We start from the raw sequence: 24,623 nt of genomic DNA, 5'->3' as shown, positions 1-24,623 counted from the left end.
AATCTTTCATCCTCGCTCAAATTAATGGGGTAATCATCACTTTCTCGGTCCGAATCTCTCTCGCTCCATTGTAAACAACGGGGAATTGTGAGGAATCCTAGCTCCTGTGACGTCACGCTACTTCCGGTACAGGCAAGGCTTTTTTTTATCAGCGAGCAAAAGTTGCGAACTTTATCGTCGATTTTCTCTACTAAATCCTTTCAGCAAAAATATGGCAATATCGCGAAATGATCAAGTATGACACATAGAATGGATCTGCTATTCCCGTTTAAATAAATAAAAATCATTTTAGTAGGCCTTTAAATGAGCGTACATTCTTGACAGACATGAAATATAGTTCAAAGGTCAGAAATTCTACTACACCTTTAATCCCAGGAACACCACACCTACCGTCAAGCATGGTGGTGGTAGTATTATGCTTTGGGCCTGTTTTGCTGCCAATGGAACTGGTGCTTTACAGAGAATAAACGGGACAATGAAAAAAGGAGGATTACCTCCAAATTCTTCACGACAACCTAAAATCATCAGCCCGGAGGTTGGGTCTTGGGCGCAGTTGGGTGTTCCAACAGGACAATGACCCCAAACACACATCAAAAGTGGTAAAGGAATGGCTAAATCAGGCTAGAATTAAGGTTTTTAGAATGGCCTTCCCAAAGTCCTGACTTAAAAGTGTGGACAATGCTGAAGAAACAAGTCCATGTCAGAAAACCAACACATTTAGCTGAACTGCACCAATTTCGTCAAGAAGAGCGGTCAAAAACTCAAGCAGAAGCTTGTGGATGGCTACCAAAAGCGCCTTATTGCAGTGAAACTTGCCAAGGGACATGTAAGCAAATATTAACATTGCTGTACGTATACTTTTGACCAAGCACATTTGCTCACATTTTCAGTAGACCCATAATAAATTCATAAAAGAACCAAACTTCATGAATGTTCAAGTATGTGCTTCAATCCCTCTATCACAAAAAAATAAGAGTTGTAGAAATGATTGGAAACTCAAGACAGCCATGACATTATGTTCTTTACAAGTGTATGTCAACTTTTGACCACGACTGTATAAAGACCACTGCCAATGGAAACCATCCCGAATCAGGATCACTGCCTGATGACATCACCGTACAGAGTGATGAGCAACACAAGGTGTGTCCAAATGCCAATAAGGAGCATTGACTTGGTCGGTAAAACTCACTGAGGTCACGAATAAGAGTGGTATGTGTTAGTCTTAGCTACGTCACCCCAGCAACCGCCAGTAAAATGCCACTGTGACGGCAGGGTGAGTACAACCATCCGTAAGATATGTGAATGTTGCTTCCACACTCTCGTCTGACCTCTTGTCAAGCGTGAGCACCTTTGATTTTGTGAATGACAGAACTTGACCAGTGGGTGTGTGACTATCAGTGGTACTTTAAAGGCCTACTGAAATGATTTTTTTTTATTCAAACGGGGATAGCAGATCCATTCTATGTGTCATACTTGATCATTTCGCGATATTGCCATATTTTTGCTGAAAGGATTTAGTATAGAACAACGACGATAAAGTTTGCAACTTTTGGTCTCTGATAAAAAAAAGCCTTGCCTGTACCGGAAGTAGCGTGACGACACCGGAGGAAGGACTGCTCACATTTTCCTATTGTTTACACCAGCAGCGAGAGAGACTCAGACCGAGAAAGCGACGATTACCCCATTCATTTGAGCCAGGATGAAAGATTTGTGGATGAGGAAAATGAGAGTGAAGGACTAGCGTGCAGTGCAGGACGTATCTTTTTTCGCTCTGACCGTAACTTAGGTACAAGCTGGCTCATTGGATTCCACACTCTCTCCTTTTTCTATTGTGGATCACGGATTTGTATTTCAAACCACCTCGGATACTATATCCTCTTGAAAATGAGAGTCGAGAACGCAAAATGGACATTCACAGTGACTTTTATCTCCACGACAATACATCAGCGAAGCACTTTAGCTACTGAGCTAACGTGATAGCATCGGGCTTTACTGCATATAGAAACAAAACAAATAAGTCCCTGACTGGAAGGATAGACAGAAGATCAACATTACTACCAAACTGTGGACATGTAAATACACGGTTAATGCTTTCCAGCTTGGCGAAGCTTAGCAATGCTGTTGCTAACGACGCCATTGAAGCTAACTTAGCTACGGAACCTCGACAGAGCTATGCTAAAAACATTAGCTCTGCACCTACGCCAGCTCTCATCTGCTCATCACGACTCGTGCTCACCTGCGTTCCAGCGATCGACGGTACGACGAAGGACTTCACCCGATCACCGATGCGGTTGGCGGCCCGGAGACGGAGGAAGTCAAGGTAAGGTCGTTCGGCTAGCGCGTCTGCTATCCTCAAAGTCCTCCTGGTTGTGTTGCTGCAGTCCGCCGCTAATACACCGATCCCACCTACAGCTTTATTCTTTGCAGTCTCCATTGTTCATTAAACAAATTGCAAAAGATTCACCAACACAGATGTCCAGAATACTGTGGAATTTTGGGATGAAAACAGAGCTTTTTTGTATTGGATTTAATCGGTCCGAATACTTCCATATCAACCGTTGACGTCACGCGCATACGTCATCATATCTAGACGTTTTCAACCGGAAGTTTAGCTGGAAATTTAAAATTGCACTTTATAAGTTAACCCGGCCGTATTGGCATGTGTTGCAATGTTAAGATTATAAACTATCAGACTGCGTGGTCGGTAGTAGTGGGTTTCAGTAGGCCTTTAACTTTAACTTTAGAAGACGGAAAGGCCCTTCTACTTCCGGTTGAAAGCTAAAAAGAAGGGCCCTGCAGCACCTGCATTGAGCAAACTCATCCAAAAGATAGCGCCATAGCACAAACAATAACACATCCGCTTAGTGTCTTTGCTTGTTTTTTTGTTTTTTTCAACTATTTGCATTATGGCCGTCAGCGAAGAAAAATCCAACAATTAGCCGCACCGTTTTACTAGTAGGAAAAAAGTAGCTGCTTATAGTCCGGAATTGACGGTAAATTGAACCGCCGTGTTGCGGTGACCGGCAAATTTAGAAGCTGTGGGTATATTTAGCGCGGGTACCGTTCTGCAGGCGGATTGCTGTTACGCATCAAGTGGAAACCCGGGGTTATTGTCACTGGCTTTTATCTCAATGAATGCACATAGTAGCAATCCATCTCCCGGAGCCTCTTATTTGTAGCTCCATCTTGCCTGGCTATCTTTCGTCTTCTGAAGCCTTGTCTGGTGTGGTATGTCCATTTTTCCACAGTGAGTGATTTTGCACCTGTGTCCCACAGTTCAGATAGTACAAACATCAAGTCATGTTTTTGATAGTTTCCCAACAACACATTTTTACCGCAAGGTTGAACACTCTTAGGCTAGAAGACAGTTTAATTTCTCCGCTCACATTGTCCCACAGTTTCAACCCCGCTGTCATCTTTTTGACAGAAAAAATCCCGCCTTTTTGACAGAAAAAATCCCGCCTTTTTGACAGAAAAAATCCCGACTTTTTAACAGTGAAAAATCCCGAGTTTTTGGCAGAGAAAATCCCGATTTTTTGACAGAAAAAATCCCGACTTTTTTACAGAAGAAATTCTGACTTTTTAACAGACAAAAATCCCAACTTTTTGACAGAAAAAATCCCGACTTTTTGACAGAAAAAACCCCGATTTATCAACAGTGAAAAATCTTGACTTTTTGACAGAAAAATCCAGATTTTTTAACAGAAAAAAACCTGCCTTTTCGACAGAAAAAATCCCGACTTTTTAACAGTGAAAAATCCCGAGTTTTTGACGGAGAAAATCCCAACTTTTTGACAGAAAAAATCCCGACTTTTTGACAGAAGAAATTCTGACTTCTTAACAGAGAAAAATCCCGACTTTTTGACAGAAAAAATCCAGACTTTTTGATAGAAAAAATACTGACTTTTTGACAGAAAACATCCCGACTTTTTGACAGAAAAAATCCCGACATATTAACAGTGAAAAATCTTGACTTTTTGACAGAAAAATCCCTTTTTTTTAACAGAAAAAACCCAGACTTTTCAACAGAAAAAATCCAGACTTTTTGACAGAAACAATCCCGAAATTTGGACAGAAATAATCTCGATTTTTTTTTTACAGAAAAAAAATAATATTTTTGACAGGAAAAAATCTCGAGTTTTTGACAGAAAAAAATCCCGACTTTTTGACAGAAAAAATGCCGAACTTTTGACCGAAAAAAATCCCTACTTTTTGACAGAAAAAAATCCAGACTTTTTGACAGAAAAAACGACGAACTTTTGACAGAAAAAATCCTGACTTTTTGACAGAAAAAATCCCGATTTTTTGACAGAAACAATCCCGAAATTTGGACAGAAATAATCTCGATTTTTTTTTTACAGAAAAAAATTTATATTTTTGACAGAAAAAAATCTCGAGTTTTTGACAGAAAAAAATCCCGACTTTTTGACAGAAAAAATGCCGAACTTTTGACCGAAAAAAATCCCTACTTTTTGACAGAAAAAAATCCCGACTTTTTGACAGAAAAAACGACAAACTTTTGACAGAAAAAATCCCGACTTTTTGACAAAAAAAATGCGGACTTTTAACAGAAAATATCCAGTTGTTGTCACTGGCTTTTATCTCAATGAATGCACATAGTAGCAATGTATCTCCCGGAGCCTCTTATTTTTAGCTCCATCTTGCCTGGGTATCTATCGTCTTCTGAAGCCTTGTCTGGTGTGGTATGTCCATTTTTCCACCCAAACCTACCTGTATCTCACCTTCTTTGTAAAGGGCGCCGGAAGTTGGCAGACCCGTCAGCGATCCTGTTCTGTCTCCCTGTAATGTTTGTCTGATCTTGAATGGGATTGTGCTGAAAATTTTTAATTCCCCTCGGGGATTAATAAAGTATTTCTGATTCCGATCTGATTCTGATTCTGGAAACGGACAAATTGACTTGAATAAAAAACGTAAAGAGTCTGTTGCGGTGCCATTTCGCTGCCGTTACGCATCCAGTGTAAATCGGGGGTTAGTCACCTTGCCAAAGTAAATATTAGTACTGCAATTTACAAAACCCAAAAACTAGTGAAGTTGGCACGTTGTGTAAATGGTAAATAAAACCAGAATACAATGATTTGCAAATCCTTTTCAACTTATATTCATTTGAATAGACTGCAAAGACAAGATATTTAATCTTCGAACTGGAAAACCTTGTTATTTTTTGCAAATATTAGCTCATTTGGAATTGAATGCCTTGCAACATGTTTCAAAAAAGACTGAGAAAGTTGAGGAATGCTCATCAAACACTTATTTGGAACATCCCACTGGTGAACAGGCTAATTGGGAACAGGTGGGTGCCATGACTGGGTATAAAAGCAGCTTCCGTGAAATGCTCGGTCATTCCCAAACAAGGACGGGGCGAGGGTCACCACTTTGTCAACAAATGCGAGACGAAATTGTTTAACAACAACATTTCTCAACGAGCTATTGCAAGGAATTTAGGGATTTCACCATCTACGGTCCGTAATATCGTCAAAAGGTTCAGAGAATCTGGAGAAATCACCGCACGTAAGCGGCAAGGCGGAAAACCACCATTGATCGATCCCTCAGGCGGTACTGCATCAAAAAGCGACATCGGTGTGTAAAGGATATTAAATATCTTGTCATTGCAGTCTATTCAATTGAATATAAGTTGATTTGCAAATCATTGTATTCTGTTTTTATTTACCATTTACACAACGTGCCAACTTCACTAGTTTTGGGTTAAATATTGTGAAAATAGTGGATCAACAGTGATTTTTGCTTTGAGTCATTATTTGCAGCTATCCTGAATGAAGCCAAGTCCAAAAAAAGGGAAAGCCTAATCCGTTTAAGGGCGAGATCTCACAATAGGAAAGAAAAGAGCCTCTGACTTTGACTCGGGGGGATATTTGGAAATCAGCAGACAGCCACTATCTTGGCAGACAGACACAGCGAGAGGGAAGAAGAGGCCGATTCAAACATGCTGCGGAAATCAATGACACTTGCAATCAATGCACATAATTGTGTCGACACATTCACACGGGCACACACACACACACACACTTGTTAAAGAGGGCGCAGAGGGGGAGCAGATGGATCACATGGAGAGGGAGAATACACAAAACATTCCCTCAGATTCTGCAAAGAAAATGATGTTAGGGGTAACTAACATTTGGCAGAGATGTACAGTCGTGGTCAAAAGTTTACATAATGTCATGGCTGTCTTGAGTTTACAATCATTTCTAAGACTCGTATTTTTTCGTGATAGAGTGATTGGAGCACATACTTGTTGGTCAAAAAAACATTCATGATGTTAATATTTGGCAAGTTTCACAGCAATAAGGCGCTTTTGGTAGCCATCCACAAGCTTCTAGTTGACTTTTTGACCACTACCAGTGTTTCCAACACATTCATTTATTTGTAGCGGCCCGCCACGAACGAATTACGTCTGCCACAAATAAAAAAATAAAAAATAAAATATTTTTTGTTTTTGTTTTTTTTGTCCTGTCCAGCTTCTCAGGCAAATCATGTAGTTGATGTAGATGCCCATATAGGCTGTTCAGATTTACTTTAAAAAAGAAAAGTGTAGGATACTTCTCTTGTTGCCTTATTTGTATTTGACCACTACTGTTTTCTGTTTATTTGTTACTGACTGTGGCAGGACACCTCTGCCTCTGTTTCACTTTATGTTGCTGGTAAATAATATGGTTGTAGTAGTAGGCTAAAGTTAAATTATTTAGTATGCACTAATTAAAGGGGCAGAGCTTTAAGAGACATTTTAGCTTTTATAAGATATATTTTTTGTAAGAACCTCAATTAATAAATATATTTCAGTGAATAACTTATTGTTCAAATCTGTATACAAATATGTACATAAAGTGTTGTAATTATATTGTAAAATGGATGGATGGACATTTAAAACAAAACTGTTATTATTAATTAGTAAGTATACATTTTTTTAGCCTTTTTAGAGAAAATCATATCATTGTAGTACATTATGCAAATTACCCGATGATGTCATGGTGACCACGCCCATAGCCACGCCCCCACCGCCACAGGTATCTTGGCAGTTTATGGGAAACACTGCACTCCTATTGACAAAATTGGTGCAGACCACAGAACTTTCTTCCAGAACGTCTTATCTTTCTCTATGTGATGTCAGATAAAACAAAAATTGAGCTGTTTGGCCACAATACCCAGCAATATGTTTGGAGGAGAAAAGGTGAGGCCTTTAATCCCAAGAACACCATTCCTACCGTCAAGCATGGTGGTGGTAGTATTATGCTCTGGGCATGTTTTGTTGCCAATGGAACTGGTGCTTCACAGAGAGTAAATGGGACAATGAAAAAGGAAGATTACCTCCAAATTCTTCAGGACAACCTAAAATCATCAGCCCGGAGGTTGGGTCTTGGGCGCAGTTGGGTTTTCCAACAGGACGGCGTGGCGAAGTTGGTAGAGTGGCCGTGCCAGCAATCGGAGGGTTGCTGGTTACTGGGGTTCAATCCCCACCTTCTACCATCCTAGTCACGTCCGTTGTGTCCTTGGGCAAGACACTTCACCCTTGCTCCTGATGGCTGCTGGTTAGCGCCTTGCATGGCAGCTCCCGCCATCAGTGTGTGAATGTGTGTGTGAATGGGTGAATGTGGAAATACTGTCAAAGTGCTTTGAGTACCTTGAAGGTAGAAAAGCGCTATACAAGTATAACCCATTTATCATTATTTACCAAAAGCGTCTTATTGCAGTGAAACCACTTTGGTTGGGTCTTGGGCACAGTTGGGTGTTCTAACAAGACAATGACCCCAAACACACGTCAAAAGTGGTAAAGGAATGGCTACGTGGGGGTCGCATCTTTCTGCGGGGTCGTTCTCCCGGGATGCAGACGGCGGACAACTCCGGACAGAGCGTGAAGGTAGGAGATGATTTATTTCTCATAAATCATACACCGTGGATACAAACAGACAAAAACAAAAGGGATGCGTGCCGGATCGCACGGAAAGCTAAGGTAAAAACTTAAGAGCAGGAAACAAGAAGACCAACGTAACTGTTGCACTCAGCAAACAATGAAGCCAGACCGATTGTGGCGAGCAAGGTGAATAAATAGCTCTCGGATTAGTGGTCGACAGCAGGTGAGTGTGCCGACCACTAACCAGAGGCAGGTGAACCCAATTAATCCCCATGGAAACCAAAACAAACCAGGAACTAAGGTTAGTCCAAAACTAACAGAACATAACTAAACAAAACATGATCCGGGCCACGGATCATGACAAAATCAGGCTCAAATTAAGGTTTTAGAATGGCCTTCCCAAAGTGCTGACTTAAACGTGTGGACAATGCTGAAGAAACAAGTCCATGTCAGAAAACCAACACATTTAGCAGAACTGCACCAAAGGGACGAGTGAACATCCCAGTCAACAAAGTAAAGACTTTATAAACAAGTTGTGGCAACGTTCACGACACATCGCCTGCTGCAAAACATCAAATAGTTTTCTCCTTCGCTGTATACTTTTAGTGTGGGGACAAGTGCGTCTGTCTCCAATATTGTTCACACCTGTCTCCATCTAAACCCATTTTACTGCATTTAAGCAATTATTAACATTGCTGTATGTATACTTTTGACCCAGCAGATTTGCTCACATCTTCAGTAGACCCATAATAAATTCATAAAAGAACCAAACTTCATGAATTGTTTTTTTGTGACCAACAAGTATGTGCCCCAATCACTCTATCACAAAAAAATAAGAGTTGTAGAAATGATAGGAAACTCAAGACAGCCATGACATTATGTTCTTTACAAGTGTATGTAAACTTTTGACCACGACTGTATCTTTCCTGTCCACACTGTGGATGTCCATTACCAGCCGGACAGTGGGGGTGAGCTATTAGGACTTTTAAGACTGCAGAAATCCCCGAGACTGCTCTTACTTTGACTCCGTGCCCCACGTCGTCCAGCAGGGTGTAATCAATGGGCTTTCGGATGTAGCGCACTGGCCGCTCCATGTTGCCCGGGGCGATGATCTTGTGGGTGCGAGAGGTGTTCTTATTGGTGGTCAGGATGCCAATCTCACGACGTGCCACCTTCTCCTTGTGAATGTCCACCGTCTGTGGGAGATAAAACAGGAACTTGACAGTAACTAGGAGACACATTCAACTACTTTCCCTGCTACCAGTCTACCCCAGGGCAGCTGTGACTACAAATGTAGCGTACCACCACCAGGTGTGAATGAATGATGGGTTCCCACTTCTCTGTGAGCGCTTTGAGTATCTAACAATAGAAAAGCGCGACATAAAATCTAATCCATTATTATTATTATCATTATTATACCCCTGCCTGAGATGGTCTATTTTATATGCTCCTCCTTGTTCTCTGATCCGATTACAGGGGAACCTTGTTTTACGAAGCCCTCTATTTGCGAACTTTTCGATTTACGAACTTTTCGATTGAGCCAAAAAGGTCTCTGTGTACGAACGCTTCTTGCATTCATTCATTTTGTGCCCCGCCTGTAGCCATTTTTTACGCCGCAGTATTTTTGGAAAGTCACTTGCAGGCCTGAAATTTTAACTTTTTAAGGTCAAGGCAGGTGTTGCCTCAAAGGAGGGCTCATATTTTAGGGCAGTGGTCCCCAACCCGCGGACCGATTGGTACCGGGCCGCGCAAGAAATGTAAAAAAAAAAAAATATATATATATATATATATATATATATATATATATATATATATATTTTTTTTTTTATTTTTTTTTTTTTTTAGTTAAATCAACATAAAAAACACAATATATACATTATATATCAATATAGAGCAATAAAGTCCCCCCCCCCCCCCCCCCCCGGTCCGTGGAACAAATTTTCAAGCATTGACCGGTCCCCAGCTACAAAAAGGTTGGGGACCACTGTTTTAGGGCACCAAGGCAAACATTATTTTCTTTCCAGGCAAGGGCTCCAAAGCATGCATGCATACATTCATTTTTTTAAGTTATGTACATTTATATAGTATGTACATGTCGATGCTGTAAGAGTTTGAGCAGAAATATGTCATATAAGAATTAATGATACACAATAAAACATTGACAAAATGCTGTGTCACATGAATGGTTTTTGAAGTAGTACCTTTGTGACATGAAAAAAACCACAAGTAACGTATAACAACCTTGTGTTTACTTTTTGATATTAAAATAAAACACAAAGCAGTTTGGCTAATGAAGACGAAGTCTAATAAACAAGCTTAGTTCTTCTCTTGGCTCAGTACAACAGAATGGCCAACAAGTATAAAGAGGAGTGACACCTTTCACATCGAATACACAATATTCACGGCCTTCGTTCAGTTCGATAAGATGACAAAACATTTTGCTAGTATTGATTGTTATTTGAACGCTGATACAGTTTGCTGTTAAATAAAGGACGAGTGAACATCCCAGTCAACAAAGTAAAGACTTTCCCGGTATAGCTCGGTTGGTAGAGTGGCCGTGCCAGCAACTTGAGGGTTCCAGGTTCGATCCCCGCTTCCGCCATCCCAGTCACTGCCGTTGTGTCCTTGGGTAAGACACTTTACCCACCTGCTCCCAGTGCCACCCACACTGGTTTAAATGTAACTTATATATTGGGTTTCACTATGTAAAGCGCTTTGAGTCACTAGAGAAAAAGCGCTATATAAATATAATTCACTTCACAAGTTGTGGCAACGTTCACGACACATCGCCTGCTGCAAAACATCAAATAGTTTTCTCCTACGCTGTATACTTTTTAGTGTGGGGACAAGTGCGTCTGTCTCCAATATTGTCCACACCTGTCTCCATCTAAACCCATTTTACTGCACCAATTTTGTCAAGGGGAGTGTTCAAAAATTCAAGTAGAAGCTTGTGGATGGCTACCAAAAGCGCCTTACTGCAGTAAAACTTGCCAAGGGACATGTAACCAAATATTAACATTGCTGTATGTATACTTTTGACCCAGCAGATTTGCTCACATTTCCAGCAGACCCATGATAAATTCATAAAAGAACCAAACTTCATGAATGTTTTTTTTTGTAACCAATGTGCTCCATTCACTCTATCACAAAAAAGTTGTAGAAATTATTGGAAACTCAAGACAGCCATGACATTATGTTCTTTACAAGTGTCTTTAAAGTTTTGATCGCGACTGTATGTACATTTGTCTATTACATTTGCTATTAATGTACTGCCACTGTTATTTCTAAGAGGAAATGAAACTTTAAAAAAAGAAAAACGTTTCTGGGTGCATACTCTGTAAACTCCTTTTCCATTTGACCGACTGAACGTCTGATGGGCGCCACTTCCCGCACTGACCTGTATTCTGTGTGCTACTTATAGAAAGAGAGCATGTATTCTTTTTTTGAAAGAGGAAATTGAAACGGCACTCCCAGCCTTTACTGGGAAGTTTAAAAAAAAACATGTTTCCTTTTGGTGATATGCAAGACGAGGCAAAGGAAGATACTATTAGCTGAGGAAAAACAAGAAACAGACCCGGTAGTTTAAAAAGTAAAACAAAGGATCCCCTGAAGCACTGAACAATGTAGCATGCCATGTTTCAGTGAGGATGGGATTGGTCAGAGTTTCACCTGCATTGCGGGTGAATTTAAACACAGACACACACAGACAATGATGATTACCTGATCATTGTCACAATACCTGTGCATGCCCTCCCTGCACTCTATTAAATAGTCTTTTACGTGTAATCTCAGCACTCTAATTAACATCTAGCCGCCCGCTCCAGAAAATGAATATCCTCTGCCCTATAGTGCAGTGGTCCCCCAACCCGGTAACAGTCCGCGGACCAATTGGTACCGGGCCGCACAAGAAATAAATTTTAAAAAAATAATTAAAAAATTTAAAAAAAATTAATTTTTTTTAAATTTTTTTTAAATTAAATCAACATAAAAATTACAATATATACATTATATATCAATATAGACCAATACAGTCTGCAGGGATACAGTACGTAAGCACACATGATTGCATTTCTTTATGAAAAAAATAAATAAAATAAAAAATAACAATAATTAATTTCACCACCCGTGTATTTCTTGAATCTCCGGCTCTTAGCTTTGTGTGGACTCATTGATTGTTTACGAACTGAGTCGGGAGAGGAAGTGACACCAGAAAGACCGCGCACCACACAGGAAGTGACATCAGAAAGAACGCGCCACAGCCAGCTTCATAACAAAGATGGAGGCAGATCATGCAGACATGCCCGTGTTTCTCCTTCTTCTACATCTACGCTTTTGGAAATCCCACATGAATACCCTAAGAGAAAGATTGCAGCTATTTGGGATACAACACATCTCAGACGGGAAGAGAACTTTTCCAATGTTTTTTTCTTAAGGTATTCAGTGTTTCCCATAAACTGCCAAGATACCTGTGGTGGTGGGGGCGTGACTATGGGCGTGGCTATGGGCGTGGTCACCATGACATCATCGAGTAATTTGCATAATTTACGACAATGATTTGATTTTCTCTAAAAAGGCTCAAAAAATGTATACTTACTAATTAATAATAACAGTTTTGTTTTAAACGTCCATCCATCCATCCATTTTACAATATAACTACAACACTTTATGTACATATTTATATACAGATTTGAACAATAAGTTATTCACTGAAATATATTTATTAATTGTGGTTCTTACAAAAAATATATCTTATAAAATATAAAAGTTAAAATGTCTCAAAGCTCTGCCCCTTTAATTAGTGCATACTAAATAATTTAACTTTAGCCTACTACTACAACCATATTATTTACCAGCAACATAAAGTGAAACAGAGGCAGAGGTGTCCTGCCACAGTCAGTAACAAATAAACAGAAAACAGTAGTGGTGGTAGATAGACACAGAGCTTCATCAAACATCTGATCCACTGAACAAAGAGCTCCAAAAATCTTGAACTTTAGACTGCCACCAGTTTTACTCCCTCCCCTAACCATGTGTTTCCTACTGCTTGCAGACTTTGCACCCTTTGTTATATACACATGTTGTGTTTCTAATATAAATACATTTAATAAAGTCAAATACAAATAAGGCAACAAGAGAAGTATCCTACACTTCTCTTTTGTAAAGTAAATCTGAACAGCCGATATGGGCATCTACATCAACTATATGATTTGCCTGAGAAGCTGGAGAGGACCAAAATATATATATATATATATATATATATATATATATATATATATATATATATATATATATATATATATATATATATATATATATATATATATATATATATATATATATATATATATATATATATATATTTTTTTTTTTTTATTTTTATTTTTTTTTTAATTTTTAATTTTAATTTTTTAATTTTAATTTTTTTATTTGTGGCGGACGTAATTCTTTCGTGGCGGGCCGCCACAAATAAATGATTGTGTGGGAAACACTGGTATTCATGTGTGATTTCCACAAGCGTCTGTACAGACGGAAGGAGAAACACGGGCATGTCTGGATGACTCGCCTCCATATTTCCAGTGGTTAGCTCCGAGTTACGAAACCGCTTTATTATAAAGCTGGCGTCACTTCCTCTCCTTCGTCAACGATCAATGAGTCCATACAAAGCTAAGAGCCGGAGATTCAAGAAATACACGGCGCACTTACCCGTGTAAAAAATTGCCCGAGGAGGGGGGGACCTTAAACGATGGTTTAGTAGCCGAAACGGGGCTTAGGCTAAATAATTATTAGGGCGTTTTCTGACAGAGAGTTTATTAAGGAGTGCTTATTTGGACTCTGTTGCGCTGATATGCCCGGAGAAGAGGGGCGCATTTGAGAACGTGTCACTCTCCCGACGCACTGTAAAGAGGCGGGTTGAGACCATCGCTGGAAACTTGGAGCTTCAGCTGAAGAACAGAACGGCAGACTTTGACTGTTTTTCGCTGGCTTTGGATGAGAGCTGCGATGTACGTGACACCGCCCAGCTGCTCATCTTCTTACGTGGGATAACTGCAGACTTTCAAATCACGGAGGAGCTGGCAGCCATGCAGTCAATTAAAGGGACAATCACAGGTAATGACTTGTTCACATAGGTAAAATGCGTGTTTGGACATGTTGGGACTGAAATGGGACAAGCTGGCAGGTGTGACAACAGATGGTTGTCCAAATGTGATGGGTTAAAAATGTTGGACTTACTGAGGATACTGCAGGATAAAGTGACAGAAATTAACCCTGTGCAGAAATGGACATTTTTGCATTGTATTATACACCAGGAAGTGTTGTGTAAGACAGTGTTAAAAATAAAACCATCAAAAGCAATCTGCTTTTGTATAAAGTTAAGTTAAATTAAATTATTATTATTATAATTAATTATTATTATTATTATTATTATTTATCTTACGGTATATCAAAAATAATACTGAGCTAAATGTAATTGAAATATTGTCAATGTGGCCCTCCAGCAGTGCTCGGGTTGCTCATGCGGCCCCCGGTAAAAATTAATTGCCCACCCCTGGTTTAAGGGGTTATCCGGCTTAGTGTAGACATAGCCTAAGAAATGTCATTGTCCCTTACTCCCTTAAGAGGGTGTGGCTCCTTTATAGCAGCAGCAACTCTTGTAGCGATTAAAAAGGGAGGATGCTACCTGTATGTACACTGTAGATGGTATCAGACTCTCCTTTATAAATGCATCTTCCGTTCTCGGAAAGTTATCGCCGGGATATTTCTTTCACTAAAGTGTTTATTGGCAGCGGTGAAATATGATGAGGTGGCGATTCCGGCAGACCTGCAATATACATTAACGATTTCTTTTATGGCGTTGTAGAAAAGAGTCTTTGTGGACATGACATTCTGAGGGTTAACACGTTGGAAGAGAAAAGAGGTTCCTCTTGTACTACAGAGGATTTGGACTATAAAAAGGCATTGAGCTCATGAGCAATGTTTTTTAAGCACAGATATGAATCAGAAAATAGGCATTGAGAGAAGAATATACATTAGGTAGTAGAATACCAGACCCAAAATATAATGATGAACATTTGATTATTATTTTTCATGTGAAGGGAAACTCTTTTCAACTGTTCTGACCTCCTGTTTCCATGTCTTTTTCTTGTCCTATTGAGCGATACACTGCAGTATATTGTAGGGTTGTATGGTAAACCGGTATTAGTATAGTACCACGATACTAATGAATCATATTCCAGTGTTTCCCACACATTCATTTATTTGTGGCGGCCCGCCACGAAAGAATTACGTCCGCCACAAATAGATTTTTATTTTTTTATTTTTTTTGTCCTGTCCAGCTTCTCAGGCAAATCATATAGTTGATGTAGATGCCCATATAGGCTGTTCAGATTTACTTTACAAAAGAGAAGTGTAGGATACTTCTCTTGTTGCCTTATTTGTATTTGACCACTACTGTTTTCTGTTTATTTGTTACTGACTGTGGCAGGACACCTCTGCCTCTGTTTCACTTTATGTTGCTGGTAAATAATATGGTTGTAGTAGTAGGCTAAAGTTAAATTATTTAGTATGCACTAATTAAAGGGGCAGAGCTTTAAGAGACATTTTAGCTTTTATATTTTATAAGATATATTTTTTGTAAGAACCACAATTAATAAATGTATTTCAGTGAATAACTTATTGTTCAAATCTGTATATAAATATGTACATAAAGTGTTGTAATTATATTGTAAAATGGATGGATGGATGGACGTTTAAAACAAAACTGTTATTAATTAGTAAGTATACATTTTTTGAGACTTTTTAGAGAAAATCATATCATTGTAGTAAATTATGCAAATTACTCGATGATGTCATGGTGACCACGCCCATAGCCACGCCCCCACCGCCACAGGTATCTTGGCAGTTTATGGGAAACACTGTATTCAGTACTATACCGTGACGACATCGTGTCATTGCTGGTTTTACGAGCAGACGAGCATGTTTGGCAGCGCACAATCACAGAGTACTTACAAGCAGACACGGTGTGTAGACAGAAAAGGGAGAACGGACGCATTTTGGCTTAAAAACTGACGATAAAGGTGAAGTTGTAACACTGAAACGCCCTCAGGAAGAGGTGCTTTAAGACATGGCTAATGTTTATCCGCAGTCGGCAGTGTTTTAGCTACTTCTAAATCACTAATCTTCATCTCCATGGCGACAAATAAAGTGAGTTTCTTACAAGTATCATCCCTGCAGGACGAGGAATAGCTAAACATGCTTCACTACACAAAATGTAAACAAACGCCATGGGCGGATCTACACCTAACATCCACTGTAATGATACCAAGTACTAGAGCGTATCTAGTCGATACTACGATGATTACGTCTATATTTTTTTCTTTCGTTTTTTTATATTATGTTGATTAACTCAGGAAATACGCCCCTGGATACATGAGGACTTTGAATATGACCAATGTATGAACCTGTAACTACTTGGTATCGCATTGATACCCAAATTTGTGGTATCATCCAAAACTAATGTAAAGTATCCAAACAACAGAAGAATAAGTGATTATTACATTTTAACAGAAGTGCAGATAGAACATGTTAAAAGAGAAAGTAAGCAGATATTAACAGTAAATGAACAAGTAGATGAATATTCTAGTTTCTTCAAAATAGCCACCCTTTGCTCTGATTACTAGGCAAAATCGCTTACTTTGATCACCAACAAGTTACAGTGTTTCCCATAAACTGCCAAGATACCTGTGGCGGTGGGGGCGTGGCTATGGGCGTGGCTATGGGCGTGGTCGCCATGACATCATCGAGTAATTTGCATAATTTACTACAATGATATGATTTTCTCTAAAAAGGCTCAAAAAATGTATACTTACCAATTAATAATAACAGTTTTGTTTTAAACGTCCATCCATCCATCCATCCATTTTACAATATAATTACAACACTTTATGTACATATTTATATACAGATTTGAACAATAAGTTATTCACTGAAATATATTTATTAATTGTGGTTCTTAGAAAAAATATATCTTATAAAATATAAAAGCTAAAATGTCTCTTAAAGTTCTGCCCCTATAATTAGTGCATACTAAATAATTTAACTTTAGCCTACTACTACAACCATATTATTTACCAGCAACATAAAGTGAAACAGAGGCAGAGGTGTCCTGCCACAGTCAGTAACAAATAAACAGAAAACAGTAGTGGTCAAATACAAATAAGGCCACAAGAGAAGTATACTACACTTCTCTTTTGTAAAGTAAATCTGAACAGCCTATATGGGCATCTACATCAACTATATGATTTGCCTGAGAAGCTGGACAGAACAAAAAAAATAAATAAATAAAAAAAATATATATATATTTTATTTTTTATTTGTGGCGGACGTACTTCTTTTGTGGCGGGCCGCCACAAATAAATGAATGTGTGGGAAACACTGAGTTATAATCAACCGCATAAAGAAATTCCGTCCCTGCTTGTGTTACATAATGAGACTGTGGATACTTTTCTGCCTAATGTAGTGGCCACATGAATCTGTCACCTGTAACAGACTCTTTCAACAGACTATGCCAGTCTGTATTAGATGAAGTTGAGCAGGACCACATCCTACCTCCACTTCCCCCAAAGACGTTATTGCTCAAGGCAAACATGCCGCTAAATAGAACTGTCATTGTGCAGATGTATCGCACTCCACCTAATATTGAACATACAGTACTGTTGAAGTAATGCCTCTGTTGTATTGGATCTCATAGGCCCAGAAATGACACCAGACCGGCCCGCAAGATCAGTTCGAACAACCTGGGAGAGACTAACATTTTTTTACGCAGATTCCTAAAAACAACAGAGCGCTGTCGTATGCAGTCGTGGTCAAAAGTTGACATACACTTGTAAAGAACATAATGTCATGGCTGTCTTGAGTTTCCAATCATTTCTACAACTCTTATTTTTTCGTGATAGAGTGATTGGAGCACATACTTGTTGGTCACAAAAAACATTCATGAAGTTTGGTTCTTTTATGATTTTTTTATGGTTCTACTGAAAATGTGACCAAATCTGCTGCTCAATTGTTGTTTCAGCACACCAATTTATTTTTTGTTGACCAGTGTCTCCACCTGCTGCTGCCACTAATCGCTCCCCTTTATACAGTCGTGGTCAAAAGTTGACATACACTTGTAAAGAACATAATGTCATGGCTGTCTTGAGTTTCCAATCATTTCTACAACTCTTAGTTTTTTGTGATAGAGTGATTGGAGCACATACTTGTTGGTCACAAAAAACATTCATGAAGTTTGGCTCTTTTATGATTTTTTTTATGGGTCTACTGAAAATGTGACCAAATCTGCTGGGACAAAAGTATACATACAGCCAATGTTCCCTTTAAGGTGCGCGCCTGTGCAATTGCACACTGCTCAAGCGTCCTCTGCGCACGGCAAATCTATGCCAAATAAAAAAATAAGCGCATAACAATTTTCGACACGACAGAGAAAACAGTTTTCGTCGTCATTGTTCAAATATTGTAACGTCTGTCGAGACGCTTTGAGGACATGAATTCCATCCATCACTTTACTGAGTAAAACTCTTTATTGTCGGCCATAAACACATCATCAAAACATTAGTAAAAAAAAGGATATCTAGCAAAACTGGTCATTTTCTGCAGTACAAACCAGACCAAAAGCAACTTTGTTATATCAACAGCAGCCGCTCGCTCTTTCTCACTTGCGCCAAAACATGCACATATGGCACTTAGCCAGTGATGCGTTTACAGCCACACAAAAAGTTGGACAACTCCAACACCGCACATAAAGTGTCATTCCAGGTCGTTACACTATGATTTACCAATCAAATGTGTGCTTATTCTAGTGTCATTTATTAGGAATCTTAATTTATAAATATTAATCATGAAATGCTATTAGTATATTAAATAAATACTAATAAAACATATATATTTTTTACAAACAGGAAGTTGCAGGAATGTACACATGATCCCCTGCTTACATCTCATTGTGCAACATGTGAATGTTTTAATGGGAACTAAATGCAATGTCTGAAAGGGGTACAAATTATTTCCAAAGCAGGACCTCCACCCAGACAAACAATACAAGTACACATTTCATGAAAAACAATATTTTTTTGTTATTGTCATTGTAAGTGGGCCTAAACACTTATGTTAGAACTGGAAATGACCGCTGTCATTTGATTATAATAATAAGAGAATGTTGTCTGTCTATCTGTGTTGGCCCTGCGATGAGGTGCGGACTTGTCCAGGGTGTACCCCGCCTTCCGCCCGAATGCAGCTGAGATAGGCTCCAGCACCCCCTGCGACCCCGAAAGGGACAAGCGGTAGAAAATGGATGGATGGAGATGTAACTTGTTATTTAGTCAGGTTTGGGACAGGTGTGCTGCTGGTGTAGCCACGGTGTGCACGTCTGATGTTGCTCACATGGGCTCCACTCAATGCTCAGGGAGTTTTTGCGTTTGCTCACACACATGAAAAATTAGAGGGAACATTGCATACAGCATTGTTAATATTTGGTTACATGTCCCTTGGCAAGTTTCACTGCAATAAGGCACTTTTGGTAGCCATCCACAAGCTTCTGCTTGAATTTTTGACCACTCCTCTTGACAAAATTGGTGCAGTTCAGCTAAATGTGTTGGTTTTCTGACATGGACTTGTTTCTTCGGCATTGTCCACACGTTTAAGTCAGGACGTGTGTTTTAGATCCGCGTACGTGTGTTTTAGATCCGTATACGTGTATTTGAGATCCATGTACATGTGTTTTAGATCCGTATACGTGTATTTTAGATCCATGTACATGTGTTTTAGATCCGTATACGTGTATTTTAGATCCATGTACATGTGTTTTAGATCCGTATACATGTATTTTAGATCCATGTACATGTGTTTTAGATCCGTATACGTGTATTTTAGATCCGCGTACATGTGTTTTAGATCCGTATACATGTATTTTAGATCCATGTGCATGTGTTTTAGATCCGTATATGTGTATTTAGATAGTGTGCGGCCCTCAGTGGAAAAAGTTTGGACACCCCTGATATATACCATTAACTGCAACATGTAAGTGTAACAAAACCAAACAACATTATGATTTGTACATTTTCAGAATGTGCTTGTTCTATTTTTAAACAAAGAAAACAAGTTGCCTTTATTTTTAAGTTATCGTGCCGCGATTTTACCAGTCCGGCCCACTTGGGAGTAGATTTTTCTCCATGTGGCCCCCGATCTAAAATGAGTTTGACACCCCTGGTGTAGACTATTCCCATGGCTTCTCTGTTTTGACCATTTAGCTTGATTTACTGGCACATTGCACAGTTTATACTCGCTGTGTTTTTCCATGACGGCCAAGTGAGTGCCCCCGGTGACAAAGCTGAATTAGATGTGACTGAAAGACTATTGAAGTAAGTGAGAAAAAAAACTAATCGACTCCAAGGGAACATTGAGTGACTTTGCTATGCATCAGTGTTTTGTGAATAGCTCTCTTTTAAAAGGCATAGTGAAAATATCAGGAATAAGAGTGACAATGCTTTATTAGAGTGCAGTGTTTCCCACACATTCATTTATTTGTGGCGGCCCGCCATGAAAGAATTACGTCCGCCAAAAAAAAAAAAAAAAAAAAAATTAAAAATTAATTAATTTTTTTTTTTTTTTTTGTCCTCTCCAGCTTCTCAGGCAAATCATATAGTTGATGTAGATGCCCATATCGGCTGTTCAGATTTACTTTACAAAAGAGAAGAGTAGGATACTTCTCTTGTTGCCTTATTTGTATTTGACTTTATTAAATGTATTTATATTAGAAACACAACATGTGTATATAACAAAGGGTGCAAAGTCTGCAGGCAGTAGGAAACACATGGTTAAGTGTAGGGAGTAAAACTGATGGCAGTCTAAAGTTCAAGATTTTTGGAGCTCTTTGTTCAGTGGATCAGATGTTTGATGAAGCTCTGTGTCTATCTACCACCACTACTGTTTTCTGTTTATTTGTTACTGACTGTGGCAGGACACCTCTGCCTCTGTTTCACTTTATGTTGCTGGTAAATAATATGGTTGTAGTAGTAGGCTAAAGTTAAATTATTTAGTATGCACTAATTAAAGGGGCAGAGCTTTATGAGACATTTTAGCTTTTATATTTTATAAGATATATTTTTTGTAAGAACCACAATTAATAAATATATTTCAGTGAATAACTTATTGTTGAAATCTGTATATAAATATGTACATAAAGTGTTGTAATTATATTGTAAAATGGGTGGATGTCCGTTTAAAACAAAAATGTATACTTACTATTAATTAGTAAGTATACATTTTTTGAGCCTTTTTAGAGAAAATCATATCATTGTAGTAAATTATGCCAATTACTCGATGATGTCATGGTGACCACGCCCATAGCCGCGCCCCCACCGCCACAGGTATCTTGGCAGTTTATGGGAAATACTGGAGCGCATCAAACGTCCTCAAGCTTGTGGAGTAAAGCGGGAGTTGAAAAGGCTCCACCAGGCGAGGGTGCCTGTGTTGGGATTTCACTCCGTCTCTGACGGGCTTAATGAGGCACACAGGGAGGGGACATTCACTGGTTGACAGGCAGGTTGCACAACCTCATGGAGCGTAGCCAGAGAGGAGGAAAAAAGAGCGAAATAAAGGAACGCTGATGAAGAAAGGGTGACCGGGGCCGTGGCTGTTTGACAGCCCTTTGCATGATGGATACCCTTTCTATATTCGCAGCGTGCAGCGCAGTATTTACGTGCACAGACTCCGTGTCTGGACTTAATGCTGTGGTTGAATGGAGCGCCTGGCCGGTTTCTGTACATGGAAGCTGAACTGCGAATAATTAACAGGTGGCGGTAATGTTGGCAGACAATGACAGAAAAGGAAACAGAATTGTGCCGACGTAAGCTGTTTGAAATCGCATATTCATGAAGGAGCTTAGGTGAGTGATGCATTTAAGTACCAAATTACATTAGACCAGTTAGTTTTTGTACAGAACCCAAAACCAGTGAAGATGGCACGTTGTGTAAATGGTAAATAAAAACAGAATATAATGATTTGCAAATCATTTTCAACTTATATTCAATTGAATAGACTGCAAAGACACGATACAAAATGTTTAAACTGAGAAACCTTATTTTTTTTGCAAATAATCATTAACTTAGAATTTAATGGCAGGAACACGTTGAATTTTTACCACTGTGTTACATGGCCTTTCCTTTTAACAACACTCAGTAAACGTTTGGGAACTGAGGAGACACATTTTTGAAGCTTCTCAGGTGGAATTCTTTCCCATTCTTGCTTGATGTACAGCTTAAGTTTGGGGGTCTCCGTTGTGGTATTTTAGGCTTCATAATGCGCCACATATTTTCAATGGGAGACAGGTCTGGACTACAGGCAGGCCAGTCTAGTACCCGCACTCTTTTACTATGAAGCCATGCTGTTCTAACACGTGGCTTGGCATTGTCTTGCTGAAATAAGCAGGGGCGTCCATGGTAACGTTGCTTGGATGGCAACATATGTTGCTCCAAAACCCATACTTGCCAACCGCGGTCGGGGTGGGGCGGGGGTGTGGTTGGGGGCGTGGTTAAGGGCGTGGTTAATAGGGGAGTATATTTACAGCTAGAATTCACCAACTCAAGTATTTCCTATATATATATATATATATATATATATATATATATATATATATATATATATATATATATGTGTGTGTGTGTGTGTATATATATATATATATATATATATATATATATATATAGATATATGTGTGTGTGTGTGTATATATATATATATATATATATATATATATATATATATACATATATATATATATATATATATGTATATATATATATATATATATATATATATATATATATATATATATATATATATATATATATATATATATATATATATATATATATGTATGAAATACTTGACTTTCAGTGAATTCTAGCTATATATATATATATATATTTATTTTATTATACATATAAATAAAATAAATACTTGAATTTCAGTGTTCCGGTGGCTATCCAGTAGATGGCAGTATTGTCCTGTTTAACTTCTCCTCCGTTCATGACTCGGCCACCGTGTTCAATGGAGAAGTCTGTTTTACAAAATGTACAGGCAACATAATTACATACCCCTTCCCCTTCGAACTGTCCTGGATGAACTAAAATTCTTGTTTCCGTTCGTTTTGGAAGCTTGCAAGCGTATTTCTTCATCTTGCTCGTCGACGGCGTCGCCATGTCTGTAACTTCCTCGTTCTTCTGCTTCTTCTCCTTGTTGTGTGCGCAGTTGTGCACTCTACTCTCTAAAAGCCGTAGATGTTATGACGCCATTGGGCAGGCAAGCTGTTTATATTGTGGGAAAGCGGACGTGAGAACAGGCTGTCCCCACTCAGGTCCGCTTTGAGCTGGAGAGGGCGTGGCCTCCAGCTCCGGCTGAATACCGGGAGTTTGTCGGGAGAAAATTTCTGCCGGGAGGTTATCGGGAGAGGCGCTGAAGAGTCTCCCGCTAAAAACGGGAGGGTTGGCAAGTATGCCAAAACCTGTATGTACCTTTCAGCATTAATGGTGCCTTCACAGATGTGTAAGTTACCCATGTCTTGGGCACTAATACACCCCCATACCATCACACATGCTGGCTTTTACACTTTGCGCCTAGAACAATCCGGACGGTTCTGTTGTTCTGTTTGGGCTTTCGGGTCACTTATGTTTTTCTGTTAGTCTTGGTCTCATTCTAGTTCCGGTTTATTCACCTCTGTGTTTGTTACCATAGCAACGTATTACTTTCACCTGCCGCAGGGGTTCCCGACACGCACCTGTTGGTCATCACTGACATTATTATTTAAAGCCTGCCTTCCCAGTCAGTCGGTCTTGCTTCGTACTTTGTTTCCTTACAACAGATGACGACTTTTGTTCATGCTCTGAAACCTTCTAGCTCCCACGCTAAAGGCTCTGTATGTTTAGTGTTTACCTTCTAGCTCCCACGCTAAAGGCTCTGTATGTTTAGTGTTTACCTTCTAGCTCCCACGCTAAAGGCTCTGTATGTTTAGTGTTTACCTTCTAGCTCCCACGCTAAAGGCTCTGTATGTTTAGTGTTTACCTTCTAGCTCCCACGCTAGCTCCTTTTGTTTCTTCCTTAAGTGCTATGAGCACGTTTTTGTTTGTTCAGTATTATTTATTTCTTAAATAAATAATTTCTCACCTGCAAGCTGTGTCCGAAGCCCGATCTGCATCCCTGGGAGAACTACATTTGCATCACCATGCACCCAGGTCGTCACAGGTTCTTTACCACAACGTCCACAGTTTACAAAAACAATTTGAAATGTGGACTCGTCAGACCACAGAACACTTTTCCACTTTGCATCAGTCCATCTTAGATGAGCTCGAGCCCAGCGAAGCCGGCGGCGTTTCTGGGTGTTGTTGATAAATGGCTTTCACTTTGCACAGTAGAGTTTTAAGTTGCACTTACAGATGTAGCGGCCAACTCTAGTTACTGACAGTGGTTTTCTGAAGTGTTCCTGAGTCCATGTAGTGATATCCTTTACACACTGATGTCGCTTTTTGATTCAGTACCGCCTGAGGGATCCAAGGTCACGGGCATTCAATGTTACGCGCAGTGATTTCTCCATATCGTCTGAACCTTTTGATTATATTACAGACCGTAGATGGTGAAATCCCTAAATTCCTTGCAATAGCTCGTTGAGAAACGTTGTTCTTAAACTGTT

The 24,623-nt window shown here is 39.2% G+C and overlaps 1 protein-coding gene across 3 annotated transcripts in view; it reads right to left on the bottom strand.

Moving 5' to 3' along the window:
* The window catches only part of LOC133665061 (abl interactor 1-like), an 82,157-nt gene that overhangs the window by 36,603 nt on the left and 20,931 nt on the right, over positions 1 to 24,623 (bottom strand). For all 3 annotated transcript variants that reach the window (XM_062070223.1, XM_062070225.1, XM_062070224.1), the window contains exon 3: positions 8,905 to 9,081. In XM_062070223.1, the coding sequence (XP_061926207.1) occupies positions 8,905 to 9,081 (177 nt within the window). The remainder of the gene's footprint in view (positions 1 to 8,904; positions 9,082 to 24,623) is intronic.

This window comes from Entelurus aequoreus, linkage group LG14 (assembly GCF_033978785.1).
Source record: "Entelurus aequoreus isolate RoL-2023_Sb linkage group LG14, RoL_Eaeq_v1.1, whole genome shotgun sequence".
NCBI lineage: Eukaryota > Metazoa > Chordata > Actinopteri > Syngnathiformes > Syngnathidae > Entelurus > Entelurus aequoreus.
The sequence above is the reverse complement of the archived record's forward strand: the minus strand, read 5'-3'. Positions and strand labels throughout refer to the sequence as shown.